Source organism: Camellia sinensis, chromosome 1 (assembly GCF_055761805.1).
Source record: "Camellia sinensis isolate YWXY chromosome 1, ASM5576180v1, whole genome shotgun sequence".
Classification (NCBI taxonomy): domain Eukaryota; kingdom Viridiplantae; phylum Streptophyta; class Magnoliopsida; order Ericales; family Theaceae; genus Camellia; species Camellia sinensis.
In genome coordinates this window covers 20,179,709-20,195,502 of record NC_138961.1, presented here as the reverse complement: position 1 = coordinate 20,195,502, position 15,794 = coordinate 20,179,709, and the positions used below count along the sequence as shown (strand labels likewise).

Sequence of the window (15,794 nt, the reverse complement as noted above, 5' to 3'; positions counted from 1 at the left end):
GTAAACAGTTAATGTCTCTCAAATCAAAGTTTCAAAAACATTTGGCACAAGAAGAATGTGATGGTGGAAAGTCAGAAGTGGATAAATATTTGGAAGATGCTTGTGAAAAGGAAGGCCCAAACTCACATTTTGAAATTTTGAATTGGTGGAAGGTGAATTCCTCTAGATATAAAATTCTTTCTCAAGTTGCCCGGGATATTTTGGCCATTCCCGTATCCACTGTTGCCTCAGAGGCTGCCTTTAGTACAGGAGATCGTGTCATTGACCAATTTCGTAGTTCTCTTACTCCTAAGCTTGTAGAATGCTTGATTTGTTTGCAGGATTGGTTGCGTGCGTCACCACTCTCACTTGAAGTAGAAGAAAATATTGCGGACATTGATGAACTCGAACAAGGTAATATTGATTTGGTATTTTGTTATGAAATTTATTTTGATGTATTGTGCACTTTATTTTAAATTAATGTTATCATTTTTTGCAATTTCAGCTCTAAATGTTGTGTCTCTTAATGTGATTTCTGATTAATGGAGGATGGTTTGGCTCTTGGAAAGTTGGAAAAGAGCACTGTTGCTGTGTTGCTGGGCTGCTAATGTTGCTGGTAGCTATTAATGGTTCCATTTTGTTGCTGCTGGAAACTTGGAATGCGCTCTTTTGTTGCTGTTAAGAGTCTTTGGCTGCTGTATTTGCATCCATATTTGTTGAACTTGTCTTATGTTTTTGTTGTTTTTTATTTGAAAGTTTTTATTGACTGTTTAGAATGTTTAGAATGTTTTTCAATGCTTTTGGATAATTGGATGATTGGATGGTTTCAAATTTCAATGGTATGTAATGGTTATTATTATATCAAGTTTTATTTTTATTAATTGGTTTTTTATAATTTTAATGATATTAGGATTTTATCATGGGTTAAATGTAATTAGTTTGAGTAATTATTTTGCTAATATTAACAATTTATTCTTGTAAATAGAAATTTTTGGAACCGTAAACCAAACCGAAACCGAACCGTTTTTTCGGTTTGGTTCTGGTTCGGTTTTACAAGTGTAACGGTCTGGTCTGGTTCTCAAAATCACAAAACCGTTAGGATCGGTTCGGTTCTTGGATTTTCTCAGAACCGAACCAATCCGGACCGTGTACACCCCTAGTATTTGCAAGTGAGGAGGCTTCTTGCAACTTACCAAGCTAGTGGTTTTTGTGATTTTTGGGAATTGCCAGGCCTGTTTTTTTTTATTTTTCTTGGTAGATTTTGTTGAGTTTTTGGATTTGGCCATTGGAGGGAAAGGGAGAGTTGTTTGTCTCTCTCTTGTTGCAATCTCTTGCTCTAACTTTTATTTTTTTTCTCTCTACTTCTTTTTTTTTTTTGTTTTTAATCAGGCGGTGCATAAAACGACATTGTTTGGTACAGTTCTATTACGTTTGTCAAAAATTACAATATAATATAAAGTCTAAAAAATTTAAGTGTTACAAATAAAATTACAGGATTTTTCGTATATTTAAGGTAAACCATGGGTCAAACTGTTATTTACCAACAAAAAAAAAAAAAGACGGGCTTGTTTGGTTTGTTTTTGAGAGAGTTGTTTTTGAATTTTTTTTTCTAAAATTTTGTTTGGTTCGTGGTTTTTTTCAAAAAAAATTCAAAACCATTTCCTCTCTCTTACACATCAATCAATCACTTTTTCTTTATCCTCTCTCATTCTCAATCATTTTTTCTCTCATACACATCTACTCAATTACAACAAAATATTAAATAATCTCAAACTCTTAAACTATTTTTAAAATATGTAACCAAATAAATCAAAAAAATTTCTAAATTCTCTCTCTAATTTTTTTTAAAAAAAATCACTCCCTCAAAAGCAAACCAAACACGCCCTTTATTTTTGACGGACGTACATGCGTCACCACCACACCAGTTCATCCAACCTCAACCCACGTAGCACTCCTGGTTCGATCCCCTCATCGTCCAATTCTATTGCCAGAGCAACGTACAACCACATTAAGACCCAAAAACCCCAAACAACCTCTGGTAATAGACACATCTAGAACCTTCCGCAACAAACGTGACCCACAAAAAGGGGTCCCACATAAACCTCTACCCCTCTAATCCTGCCACGTATCCATCGATGACAAATTTACTAACCTGCAGGTAATCCAATAGTAACCCCACTTACCTCAATAGTTTTTAATAACATCTTTACGTAGTCGTCGAAGCTCCGTAGACTGATGAAGGGATGGCTTTCTTCAAAACCCTACGGTCGAACTCTCTCTCTCTCTAGAAATTCAATCACTTTCTCTCTCTACAAAACCCTAATTTTCTCTCTCTGAAAAACTCTGAATAGCACGCACATGGGTCCCGATCCGGCATCGGCTTCGCTCGCTCCTGGGTTTCGGTTCCATCCAACCGATGAAGAACTGGTTCGATACTACCTGAGGCGAAAGGTCTGTGGAAAGCCCTTCAGATTCGACGCCATCTCTGAAATCGACATCTACAAGTCTGAGCCTTGGGATCTCCCAGGTCTTTTCACCCCCCTCTCTCTCTCTCTCTACGTAATGTCTTTTATTTACAAGTTTCTCTCTCCAGATTTCTGAAAATTCTGGGTTTTGGTTTGTTTCTCAATTTGAATTAGGGTTTTTGATTGGTGAATTGTTTGGTGTGTTATGGGGTTTTGGGTCATCTCTCTTTTTTTCACTCATTACACCTTCTTGTTTGGGGTTTTACTCCTGAATTTGTTATGTCAATTTTGGGATTTCTTCGATTAGAGTTTTTGATTGGTGAATTGTTTGGTATGATATGGGGTTTAGGGCCATCTCTATCTTCTCCACTCTTTTTCACCCTTTACTTATGAACTTGTTAGGTCAATTACGGGGATTGAGGTTACCAAATTGGCTTATATTTATTTATTTGGATATTATTCTTATAATGAAAATTTGGTGATTTTTGGGGTATTAGGGAAGTCAAGGCTGAAGAGCAGGGACTTGGAGTGGTACTTTTTTAGTATGCTAGATAAGAAGTATGGGAATGGGTCAAGGACAAACAGAGCTACTGAAAGAGGGTACTGGAAGACGACGGGGAAGGACCGGCCGGTACTTCACAATTCGCGGACGGTTGGGATGAAGAAAACTCTTGTTTATCACAGCGGTCGGGCTCCACGGGGCGAGAGGAGTAATTGGGTTATGCATGAGTACAGGCTTGTTGATGAGCAGTTGGAGAACTCTGGAATTTTTCAGGTGAGAATTTTGTAATTGTGTATAAAATGAAATCCAGGTATCAGAAATGGCTGAATGGATTTGTTTTCTAGAAATGTTTCTGTTTTAAAGGCCCAGAAAACTGAATTTTTGGCATAATTCATTTGGTGCATGTGAATAAATGGGAGTCAAAATGAACAAAAATCGTGGGATAGAAACGTAAGTTCTAATAGGTGGAGCAATTAACACAAACTGTTATGAATTTTGGTTCTGCGATCTAATGGATATTTTTTTGTTTCTTTGTTTTTTTGTTTTGGGTCGAGAAGGATGCATTTGTGTTATGCAGAATATTTCAGAAGAGTGGTACAGGACCAAAGAACGGGGAGCAGTATGGGGCGCCATTTGTTGAGGAGGAATGGGAGGATGATGAGTTGGTCACGGTTCCTAGCGAGCAGGCTGCTGAGGAAGTGGCAGTTAGTGATGATGCCTATCTCGATGGAATTGACCTTGAGCAGGTTTGTGATCATTCTCAGTATACTTTGTATTTAAGAAACTACAACACCTCCGATTCCCACTCTCCACTCATGTACATACATGCATTCACCTGCAATCTAAATTGTTATGTTGCATTGCAATTGATAGTTTTGTCAAGTTTAATTGCAAATCAATTAGGAAAGTGAGGATTGAGAAGAGTATCAAATGATTTTATAATTAGATTTTAACTATTAATTTCCCATTTGAACTGAAGTGTTACCAGCTTACATGAATTGTGGAGAGTTATACTTTTTTGCGATAAAAATAGTTTAGACCTAATATTAATGTGCGACTTTTGTAGGACTTGCTGAAAATTTAGAAGTAAATGACCAGCTGGCAATAAAACTGCTACTTAATTCCTAATGATTAGTATTTTGTATAAGAAAATAACCGTGTTTTCTCGACATTTTGAGCTTATGATCTCTAAGGAATGCGACACCTTAATGCTTTGCCTCGGTCTATATGGTGTTTTTATTGCTGGGGTTCTCCCATTGTCTATGGTGATCAAGATTGGCTGCTAGATTGTGCTGACTGTTACCTTGTTGGTTCAGTGCCTCTTCCTTACCTACACATTAAATATGGTTGGTAATATATGGATTCCCATCCGCAAGGGATCATAAATAGACGTGGGCTGGTTATCAAACTTCAGCCACTCGCCCTGTTGGCACCTTTCAATAATATTTAATTTAATTTAATTATCAAAATAAAAGTACAATAAAACCATTTTACTACCATATTGTTGCCAGTGAGGGTCCCCTATTCCGGAAGGTTACTTGGTTGGCTAACTTGGATGATAATGGGAATCTTGAGAGGGAATGCGAAAGTGATTATTGATTTCTATAATTCCAACATTTAGAACAGATTGGAATTGGACACCCTTCTTAAATTGAGCACAAATCTAATCCCTAAGAAGCATGGACACGGACACGTGACACGACACGAGTACGACACGGACACGCCGACACGTTAATTTTCAAAAAATGCAGGACACGACACAATGAGGACACGCATGAAATATATAATTTTATATATTTATTATATGTTATATATATATGAATATATCATTCAAAGATAATAAAAAATGCAATATGACACTAATTCTTATAAATTTATATGATTTTTATTTTATTATTGTATCTTAAGTTATTTTGTTCAAACTTATAATTAGTTTTACGTATGTCTAATCGTTAGACACGTGTGTTTAAACGATTGACACGTGTGTCCTTCAAGTGTCCAAAGAGTGTCTAAGTCTTTAAACAATAGGATACGTTTTGAAGAGTGTCGGACACGTGTCCTGAGAGTGTCCAAAGAGTGTCGGTGTTCGACACGTACCCGACACGGATACGCCACCTTCCTAGAAGTGTCCGTGCTTCTTAGTCTAATCCCCATACTGCCGTGGGAATCTCACATTCTTGGAGGAATGTGAACCATTTGAGTAAAAAAAAAAAAGGTAAATGGACACACAATATTTAAAATTTTATCATTCTCCATAGAAAGTTCCCAGCCAAACCAAACAATTGAATATCATTGACACGATTTTTATCCTAGTAATGTGATTCCTGGTGAGGTGCTCATCCCTTCTTTTTTTATTTTTTTTTATCCAAACATAGCCTTAAAATTGTATGCCACTGATATGGCGTACAGAGGTGAGCCTTTTTTTTTTTTTAAATAATGTTCACCAAAGTGAATCGATTGTTGGATGTTGCATGCTGAGCATCTATTTTTTGTATATTGCGCTTGGGCATCATCTGAAGACTGAAATCTTGAACTTTTTCTCTTTGTTTCGCCTTTTGTTTTAAAACTGAATTAATGACTTTGTCATGTTCAGTTACAATCAAGGTTTTAAAAAGCGGCCGCAACCATTACGTAACGTCGTTACGTAATGGTTGTGATAGTTACTGCCACTCGTTACGACCACTATAGCAGTGTGACAACAATTCGCATGTGTAACGACCATTTCGGTGTTCATAATGGCCGTAGAGGTATCATAACAGCAGTAAGGATTTGTTAGACACTGTTATACTCTTTCAAAATGTAGCATTACGTAATGGTTGCGGTGGTAGGCACTACGTGTTACCCTCGCTCTTGCGGTGTGATTGAGATTTACAGGTGTGTCGGCCATAGCGGTTGTAACAGTGCCGTAATGGCCTATTACGCACCATTACGTAACGGTTCCGAACTGTTTTTTTTTTCGAAAAAAAATATAAAAGAATAAAAAAATAAAAATAAATAAAAAATAAAAATAAAAATAAAAATAAAAATGGGGGAAGAGGGAAGATAGAGGAGTAAGAGAGAGAGAAGAGGAAAGATGAAAAACATGTTATTGATTTGTTGAAACTGTAAAACCTATGTTATTCTATTCGACTGCTATTCTCAACCATTTTGTTTGTGTGTCTATGTATATATTGTTTGAAAGTAATAATAATAATAATAATAATAATAAGTGTGGTCATTATCTATTTAGTTTGATTAAAAAATATATATATGTGTGTGTGTGTGTGTGTGTGTGTTTTTATTTATTCTTTTACTTTTGTTATTGTTTATCTTATATATAATAGTTAGTAATTAATTTTTTTATAAAATATCTAGAAAACAGAACACTTATAATTATATATTAATACATATTTTATACTTGTCAATTTTTTTTGATTAGTTTATTTTATTTTTATTTACAGATTATTCAAAAAGAAAATGAATATTCAAGTTATCCAAATCAAAAAAAAAAACAAAAAATCTTTATAATTTATTTTTTAATTTTTATATGATTACATTAGCATGTATAATTTATTTTTTAAAACTATTCAAGTTAAAATTTGCATATGCTTCCACAAGTATAATAATTAAAAAAATAATTTTATACATTTAAGTCCAAGAAATTTTTTTTTTTGCCACAAACGTAATATGGACTTATAACATATAAAGTCATTAATTATTAAAATAAAATGTAAAAAACTCAGTTTATAGTGATTTAAAAATATGAAACATATTGGATCATACTTAAAAATTTACAAAAATTGATCAATATTTATTTTAAAACACAATAAATATGATTATGGGAAAAAAATATGTATATCGGTAAATTTTTTTCAAATTGTGCGAAAAATAAAAAAAAATTCACGGTTCCGGTTACCGCAATTGTTATGCTACGGCCTTTACACTTCGCAACTGCAACCGTGCCACCACAACCGCTTTTCAGAACCTTGGTTACAATCTTTATTGGCAGAAGGGTGTCCAATAATAATTCATTTCCATGAAGTCATCATTTACTTCTTGCTATTTTTAGGATTATTGTTGTCTTGTAATGCCCCCTTGCCTACTTATTACAAATCTAAGGCTCCTGTGCCCCCTCTGCTTCCTTTTTTAATTCATTATGGTTTATTAAAATTTTGGAGATTGATTTCTTTTTTTGTTTTCCAGATTCTTGATGCAGAAATTCCAGCAGAAGATGTCCCCCTTCCTTTGAGCTTCTATTATGGGGATGATGGCAATCAGGTCCAGGAGCCGGTGGACTTTGTTGATGATGCTCAAAAACTTTTGGTGGCTACGGATGAAAGTTACTGTGTTTCGGGGCAGCCTGATGACCAAATGTTATTTGATTTGCCAGCGCAAACCAATATGGACACGAAACCAGTAAGGCATGAATATATTGGTGAACCAAGCAATGCTGTAAATTCTGTGGATGTAGATTACTTACTTGATGAACCATTCATGGATGCTATCAGTAACACTCCATTTGATGAAGGCTTATTCCTGGAAACTAATGACCTGTCAAACCCCATTGAGGCAGATCCTTCTAGTTTTGGCATGCTAGAAGACTACCTTACATACTTTGATGCAGATGGCGGCAACTCACAGTTTATGGCCTTTGATTCTTCGAAGATGACGGGAAGTGTGGACCTTGTTTCTGGCCAAGCATCCCTTGCGCAAAAGGTAATCTTAACACTTTCAACTCAATTAAATTGTCCCTGTTGACTGTGGTGGTAATTTACTAATTGTTGAGGCATGCCATTAATTAATGACTACATCAGCACGAGGGAAGCCAACAGCTCTTAAAAGGACATGATGATGATGTTGCGTCAACTTCAAAGCAAGAGCCTGGGAAATTTGGATCGGGTAAGGACAAGAACTTATGTTCTAGTTTCAAGTTTGGCATAGCACTGCTAGCTTCTGAAGTGGGAAATTACTACCTAACTTTTTTGCTACTCTCTATTCACCTCGATTTTTATGTACTATCAAATGATGCAGATACTCAGTATCCATTTGTCAAGCACGCGAGTCGCATGTTGGGCAACATCCCTGCTCCTCCTGCATTTGCTTCAGAGTTCCCTTCAAAAGATGCAGTGGTTCGGTTGAATTCTACATCACATTCTTCAAGTTCAGTCCATGTTACCACTGGTATGATCCAAATAAGAAATATGACCTTGAATGGCAATGGGACATACCCGCTGCTTGGTAAGCATACGGATGTCAATATCATCCTTTCTTTTGGCATTTCATACAATGATTCAACTTCTGCCAGTTTGGATCCAATGTCGGGCATACTTTTGGGCAAGGCGGGTTCTTCAATGACACGGGGCTGGTTCTATCTGATATTTTTTTGGGTCCTCCTCCTGTCAATGAGTTACAAAATCGGGACTTGCTTATACACAGGCAATGCTTCATGATACCCAAAACAGTACGTGGGTTAAGCATGAGGTACTTGATGGATAGACTTTATACTCTGATAGAAGATTGTTTGTTATTTAATTATTATTGTCCTCAAATTTGGGATATAATTGTTCAGTGACTGTAAGCTTTGTTATTCCACGTGTAAACGTATGACTAACTGCATTTGGTCAGTAGTTGCTGGCTGTTTGTGAAATTTCTGGGCTAGCTGAATTGGCCAGAGTAAGCAGTTGGTTTAAAGCTCGACATGTTTGCATCGATATTGAAACTTCAACTTCTTGATCATTTATAAACATGGCTTATTGTGGGTGAAAATTTAAGTTTAATGGATTTTTCTGTATTGTTTGCGAGGGTTGTAGCTGTTTTGATTTGTTTCAATTCAATGTTGTGAAATAAATGTTCACAAAAAGCCACTTGTGGTGGTGGTGGAGGCGGTGACTTGGCAGTGTGATTCTAGTTTTGAAAGCATTTCACCTTTTAAAATTAGAAAAGAGTTATGCGGATTTTAAATAATTTATTAAATTTTTTATCAAATCTCACTTGTATGATTTACACACATAGGTTTGTGTGAATTTTACATTTCATGTGAGATTTAATAGATTATTTAGGATTCATAGCATTTTTCATTAGGAAAGTATCTTGTCTAAATATTATTTTGAATATTTTGTCTAAATAGTATGTTTTCTTTTCTTTTTTTTGTAAATAAATGTTTTCCTTTAATTTTTGTCAGATAAATGTTTTCCAAAAAATGTACAGAGGTTATCAATCAAAACCAGCTGGTTTTATACATACATAATTCAGAGTACAAAAATAAACTAGGGAAAGTACAAAAATAGAAGATAGATGACTCGGATCACAACCTGTTCAGGCAAAGGTGGACAAAGAATTGGGATCATCACCTTACAAGTTCCATGCCATATCAATTGTACACCATTACAACTTTTTTTTTTAATATTTATTTTACCATAACAACTTCAAAATCTCTATAACGGCTTAAAATTGCCTAGTTTATTACTACCTTCTAACTTTATTGCCACACTCATTCTAGATGAACAACAGCCAAAACTCAATGCATACAATATCATTAATTGCTTTCTTAACAAGGATTTCTCTGTGATAGCTGTCAGGTAAATTTTTGGACAAATAGGTTTTGTCTGATTAGTTCTACACTTCTCCTGGAAGCATTGTGTCCTCGGGTAGGTCACAGACAGCGATACCCTGAAAAAGAGTGAAACATATATACATATATGAAAAACCACCAGGCAACAATATCAACGTAACAAAGGAGTTCATGGTATGATAACATAGGCGCTTACCTCTCCTGTGAGGTGGGCCACACATCTCTTCTCAGCAAGTAACTCAGCTTCACTCTGCATAATAACAGTGCTCATCACAACTAGGGCTCTTTGGAAAATAATGTAAAAGAAGACCTTTAATATAATTCGGATTAACACTAGTATTTGAGATATGTCCATCGTGTTTCTACAGCACAAAAGGCTTTTTCTGTTGCGCGTATTGTAGTTTAGAAGTCAATTGTATTACTTATCATTTACTACTACTTTATCAATTGCAATGAAATCTTTCACAATTGGATTTCGAATTAGAAAGTTTTATGCCTCGATTCTATTCTCATTTGCATTAACCAAATGAATGAAAGTCAGCCATTGCTATGTGGAATCCTAACCTCCCTAACAAACTGAAATGTATTTTGCGTACCTTGGTAACTCGCCTCAGAAGGTAGTCATCAAATATTACATCTTTGACAAGTTCATAATCTCCATCGCCCTGAAAATAATGTACGAACATATTTCGAGAGATGATGTTTAACTATATTGGGACAGGAAATGGTATCAAAAGAAAATGTCTGATAAATTATTTACTTTTGATCGGCATGGCATGCTGAAAACAAGATCCTCTGCTATGCCATATGGATTCCCATTGGTGTAAACCTACATATGCGTTGTAGAAACTGTGAGGCTAGCAATAAAAGATCATCATCAACTTCTATGGAATATCTCTCTCTTTTCAGCTATTGCTCTTTCATATTTTCGTTGCAAGATAGGATTACCCTATTCTTTTGGTGCAAAAATATGTTTATCGTCAACAAAATGATTGCTTTCAATTTAATTGAAGGCCAAAAAGCCAATTTAGCCGACTAACCCCAAAAATCATCTCATAGAAAACAATTGGAAATGAACTTACTCCAGAAGAAAACCAATCACCCTCGGGGGTGGGAGTCACAAGAGATCTGATGGCATCAACAATTGAAACAGCGGTTGATGCAGCTGACGATCTTCCCCACTTTTTAATAAGCACACCACCTCTCTGTAATTCCATTTTCGAATATTTTAGTTATTGAAGTTAAAAACCACTTTAGTTTATGTAGTTATCTATGATTACACCTAACTTACATTCTGGACCTTTTCGGTGAACTCTTCCTCCAACCACTTGGTATCCTTAATAACCTCTTTGACAGGTATGCCATTGATTCTAGCATTCAAAAAGTCCGGAACCTGAGAAAATTACATAACAAACACTGATAATGAGAGCATACAGGCACAAGCAAAATTCAAATTCTTCAACAAAATCTGTTCGATGACCTGAGTGGTTGAGTGGTTTCCCCAGATAGTCACATTTGACACTTTGTCATAGAAGACACCTGCTTTGAGGGCCAGCTACAAAAACAAAACCAAATATTTTTTTTTTTAAAACTTTCCTGATATTCATTTGGAATGACATGACTAAAGTGCCGAACAATACCAACTATACCTGGCATTTTGCTCTATTCTCATCTAATCGAGTCAAAGCATGAAAATTCTTTGCTGGTATGTTTGGAGCATTTTTCAAGCAAATCAATGCACTGGGTGAAAATGATTAACACAACTACCATCAACAGACATCAGAATAACTACATAACTTAGGTGTTGAAGATAAAGTTGAGATCTTTTACTTGGTGTTGCAGGGGTTGCCCACTACCATCACCTTGACATTACGTGATGCAACTGCATTAAGAGCTTTTCCCTGTGTTGTTTCGTCCCAAGATCAGTGGCAGAAAGAGTACATATCTCTCTCTCTCTCTCTCTCTCTCTCTCTCTCTCTCTCATAATACACAAACTTAATTAAACCAACAATGAAATGCTAAAAGTACCTGTTCAGCAAAAATCTGCCCATTTATGTCTAATAAGCCAGCTCGTTCCATTCCAGGACCTCGAGGCTTTGCTCCAATCAGAAGTGCCCATTCAACATCTTGGAACACATCATAAGGATCTATGCCAATATTGACTTCCCTCAACAAAGGAAATAACGAATCCTCTAGTTCCATGGCAACTCCTGCATGCATTAATACTCATAGTAAGTAGAACTTGACACTTGGGTTGGGATTCAACCTGAAATCTTTCAAGACGGCAAAGAAAACAACTAGATACTGCCTAATATGCAGTGTTCATGGAAGATTAACTTCTACATATAGCATTTTTAAGTCCAATTAGCCCCAACAAACGTTGTTCATGGTAGAATTATGCTTCAACTGCTTACTGCCTAATATGTACGCTGCTCAAAGGACAGCACAGCAACAACTAACGAGTATGCTCAGTTAAGAACCATACCTTCTAGAGCTTGCAATGACCTTTCGGAGCCTAAAAGTTTCAATGCAATAGGTTGATCTGGCCCAAAAACCTCACCAGATGCAAGCTGGCACATCACATCAAAACAAGAAGGGCATCGTGTTTGAAACATACTAAAATGCACGGGAAAATATAAATCTCACCAGTTTTACTGGGAATAAGCACAAAATCATGAATGCAATAATGCTATTTTACTAATCAGGATGTGTAGATTTATACTGGAACATAACGTAATGTTGCTAACTGTCACTTTGACCTACATACTGTTGACCACTTGATCTTATTTTCGAGTTATATGGGCACGGATGGATTTTGCATGAATGGAGTTCATTTTGTTTGTATTTTCCAATAGAGAATTTGAAGCACCAGAATACAGTCGTAGCAAGGTTTAACCACTTGTTATTTTCCAATAGAGAATTTGAGGGCAAGTTCAATTATTTGAAATCAAGGTTTCATTTTCAATATAAATTCATTCAGGAGAATGGCATTCTACATCTAAAAATATGGTAACAGTGATTGAACTATGTCACTTCCAATGTATATCAAAAAGCATTCGTAGTGCAATGAGGTTGAACCATTTGCTGAATGTGAATTCCTGAGGCATTTATATGTGAACTCAGTCATATTATATATTCCTTCCTTAGGTTAAACCTTGATTTCAAATTTATAATACACAATCTTGTAATCAATTCCTCCTTAATCGTCCAATGGCAAGTAATGTAAAAGAATAGAAGTTTTCCTTACTTTGAAAAGTAGATGATTAGATATCATCCCAGCAGCACCTGAGACTGCAATATTAATCAGTTTCTTCCAGGATTTTGTCTCGTCCTCCTCCTGTGAACACATGAAAACAATAGTTTGATATCATAAAGTAGAGAAACCATATGAAGACATGCACAGAAACATAAACCTAGTGTGAACACAATTTTTTTGGCATCAGATTGACAGATTTGGAGACATACTTCACATCTTAATTTCATGGAGAACAATAATTAAAATTAACATTGTAGGTGCATGATCACAAATATTTATGTGAGATGTAAAACTGGACAATGTGTAACATAGTATTCACTATCAATCTAATTAGAAAGCAACCTCAAAATTATATTCACCCAAAGATGGTTGCAGCCAACAACTACAGTGCAAAATGATCTCTCTATTTGATTCCCATAGGTAGCCAAGAAGGAGAGGGAATATTAAATAAAGGATTCTCTCACATTTATTATTAAATCATTCAAAGGTTGAATTTTTTTTATAACAGTTAAATATAGATATAATATAAGGGATAAAAAAAGAAAAACAAAACAAAAGGCAGCTCAAATGATACATAGATCAAATTGAATCTGAAAAATGAAGTCATGGCAGAGTCATTGAAGTTGATATATCTAGAAAAGATCAGAAGCAACACCATGCAACAAAAATGGTAATGATTTTGACAAATTTAGTGAAAAAGAATGGTAGAATCTCCCGAAACTTAAATGAATTAATAAGTCAATAATGAAAACTATCTTGATAGATCCACTCCACAACTCATCATTATATGTAAATTATTTTTATTTTTATTTTACGAAGTATTACTCAACAACAAGGAAACACAAGCAAAAGAGCAATGCTATACAAACTAACTACTGTATAGCGACCCTGACGGATGAGATGACCTCAATTCTTCTTTCCATTACAGAACAAAATGATAATTGACATTTAACTAATTTCAAAAATCACAAGTTGCACAATTAAATATCAGTTTTTAGGACAACTGTACATTATTCAAAAAGAGTGTCCCTCAATTGATAAATATTAGATTACAAACGTTAACAAACACCACCAATGCAATTCTTTGCACCACAAAACACTTAATAATAATAATAATAATAATAATTGAGAAGTGAAATCAAGCAAGTTGAGAACAAGTTACAGCCTCGAGATCATATGTGAGACAGAAGACGCCGTAGCAATCGCCTTTCGTCTTAGCTTCTTCGGTTTGGACAGGGGAAGGAGCTTGAACTTGACTATGAAAAAACAAAAACAAAAACCAAAACAAGGTTCAGATCATTAGAATAAGCCACAAAATTTCAAGTAAGTAATTTGAGTGAATTGAGAGAGAGACAGAGAGACAGAGAGAGGAAACTGACTTGGATGCAACAGAGCAAACTACTCTTCTTCCATTTTGAGGGCGAGGGAGAGAGATGCGTCGGTGATCGGAGAGACGAGATGAGAAGAATGAGAGCTGTGAAGAGTGAAGGCTCGTTTTGGTGTATGAAGGAGACAACTCTGCTACCACCATGGTAGCAGTAGAGAGAGAGAGAGAGAGAAGATGTGGGAGTTGGACTGAGGAAGAGGGAAACAGAGAGATGGATGGTGAATGTGAACGGTTTGGTTTGGAGGGAGAACAGGACTAGGGTTTAGATAGATAAAGAGTTTTGATTTGAAATATAGTTATAAGGCTCTGAATATGACACTTGTCATCACCACCTAATCCCAAAAATCTCTTAAAAGTTCAAGGGCTAGGAATATTTTGGACACCCTGCTAAATGCATATGGGACACTAGTGGATAGATAAAGAGTTTTAAGGTTTTTTTTTTTTCTTTCTTAAATTTGCTTCAAAAATTCATTTATGTTCAAAATTATAAGAAAAATAATGCGTCACATTACATAAAAATATTTTATTATATATAATTCTTATTTATGTTATGTGAGTTAACATGACATTTTTTTATCTAATTTCAAATAGAAGTTAGTTTCAAAAATAAATTGAGAAAAGCTTGAAATATGAAGATCAAAAATGAGAAAAAACAAACTTGATTTGGGCAAAAAGGAAACAAAGTGTACTTTACCCAACTAGAAACTAAAGATGCATATAATTTAATACTATACCCATACGGGATGTACTTTGTATTAAAATAAATAAAGTTCAACCTTTTTTTCCATAAAAAACATATACAACTCTAATTGTAAATCGTGATGGACTTGAAAATTTTATATTATGACTTCTTTTTCTTTTTTGAAATTTTTTGAATTAAATTTTTTTTTTAAAATCCGAATTGAAATCCAAATTAGACAGAAGGTGGTTTGGTACATAACTGTCATTCAAGGCACCTTCTGTAAGTAACTGATGAGTGAGGTGTCAAATAGAGTATTGAATGCCTTTGCATTGGTGTTGTTGCATATATCGAGTTGAGATCCTCTTCTTGAACTCTCTCGTTATTTCCCTACTTACAATGGTAGAGATATATCTTGAGTTGATCCAACAATTTTAGATTTAAGAGAAAAAAATAAATTTGAATTTGTTTTATTATTTTTTTATTTTTAAATAGTCAAATCAAAACTGTTGGATCAACTCAAAATGTATCTCCATAATTACAAGTAAGGAGGTAAAAAGAGAACTCAAGAAAAGATCTCAACTCGCATATATTTCCTCTCCGAATTTTGGTCTTTTAAAGCTATTTTGTTCATTTTAATACTCAGAGAGAGAGAGAGAGAGATAGATGCATCACACTAACATAACATTGTAGTGCATGGCATTTTCAGTTCCCTTTGTTTTTACCTTCATGGCTCCAAACATGTGGTGGCTCTGCTACTCTGACAAAAGAATTGTTATGATTGTTTGATTTTTAACCCATTCAAAATATTCACTCTTTTTTTCCAAAAAATAAAAAATAAAAAAATCGTGGTATAAAACATCAGCTATCAAACAGAAAACAAATAAACACAGAGAGCAAAAAATATCAGGCATGAATAAATTATTGGCAAATTTTCCATGCCCAAGTGTAGCCAGAGTCATGATTTCCACTCAAA

At 35.0% G+C, this 15,794-nt stretch overlaps 2 protein-coding genes across 3 annotated transcripts; one reads left to right on the top strand and one right to left on the bottom strand.

The window, feature by feature from the left end:
- The first annotated feature begins 1,897 nt into the window (after positions 1–1,897).
- LOC114321209 (NAC domain-containing protein 78) lies at positions 1,898–8,691 on the top strand. Its single transcript, XM_028268369.2, has 6 exons — positions 1,898–2,506; positions 2,942–3,219; positions 3,504–3,692; positions 7,129–7,641; positions 7,740–7,824; positions 7,957–8,691. The coding sequence occupies exons 1-6, from the start codon at positions 2,338–2,340 to the stop codon at positions 8,373–8,375; spliced, it is 1,653 nt and encodes a 550-aa protein (XP_028124170.2). The 5' UTR covers positions 1,898–2,337; the 3' UTR covers positions 8,376–8,691.
- Positions 8,692–9,239: 548 nt separating this feature from the next.
- On the bottom strand, positions 9,240–15,664 carry LOC114321212 (malate dehydrogenase [NADP], chloroplastic). Of its 2 annotated transcripts, none has more exons than XM_028268373.2 (14): positions 14,132–15,664; positions 13,915–14,008; positions 12,744–12,833; positions 11,982–12,066; positions 11,525–11,706; positions 11,327–11,397; positions 11,146–11,236; positions 10,977–11,051; positions 10,788–10,889; positions 10,579–10,701; positions 10,257–10,325; positions 10,093–10,161; positions 9,693–9,746; positions 9,240–9,594 (listed from the first exon to the last, which is right to left on the bottom strand). In XM_028268373.2, exons 1-14 carry the CDS (start codon positions 14,281–14,283, stop codon positions 9,541–9,543), a joined length of 1,311 nt encoding a protein of 436 aa, XP_028124174.1. In that variant the 5' UTR covers positions 14,284–15,664; the 3' UTR covers positions 9,240–9,540. The 2 variants fall into 2 exon arrangements, with proteins under 2 accessions (XP_028124174.1, XP_082729165.1); XM_082873039.1 differs by having other exon boundaries at positions 12,744–12,830; positions 14,132–14,402.
- Positions 15,665–15,794: the final 130 nt, after the last annotated feature.

Excerpts from the sequence above, each read along its gene's own strand:
- LOC114321209 (XM_028268369.2), top strand. The coding sequence starts at position 2,338 with ATGGGTCCCGATCCGGCATCGGCTTCGCTCGCTCCTGGGTTTCGGTTC. Across the intron at positions 3,693-7,128 it reads ATGGAATTGACCTTGAGCAG|ATTCTTGATGCAGAAATTCC; the intron begins GTTTGTGATCAT and ends TTTGTTTTCCAG. Across the intron at positions 7,825-7,956 it reads GCCTGGGAAATTTGGATCGG|ATACTCAGTATCCATTTGTC; the intron begins GTAAGGACAAGA and ends CAAATGATGCAG.
- LOC114321212 (XM_028268373.2), bottom strand. The coding sequence starts at position 14,283 with ATGGTGGTAGCAGAGTTGTCTCCTTCATACACCAAAACGAGCCTTCAC. Across the intron at positions 10,326-10,578 it reads GTGATTGGTTTTCTTCTGGA|GTTTACACCAATGGGAATCC; the intron begins GTAAGTTCATTT and ends ACGCATATGTAG. Across the intron at positions 10,162-10,256 it reads GCATGCCATGCCGATCAAAA|GGCGATGGAGATTATGAACT; the intron begins GTAAATAATTTA and ends CATTATTTTCAG.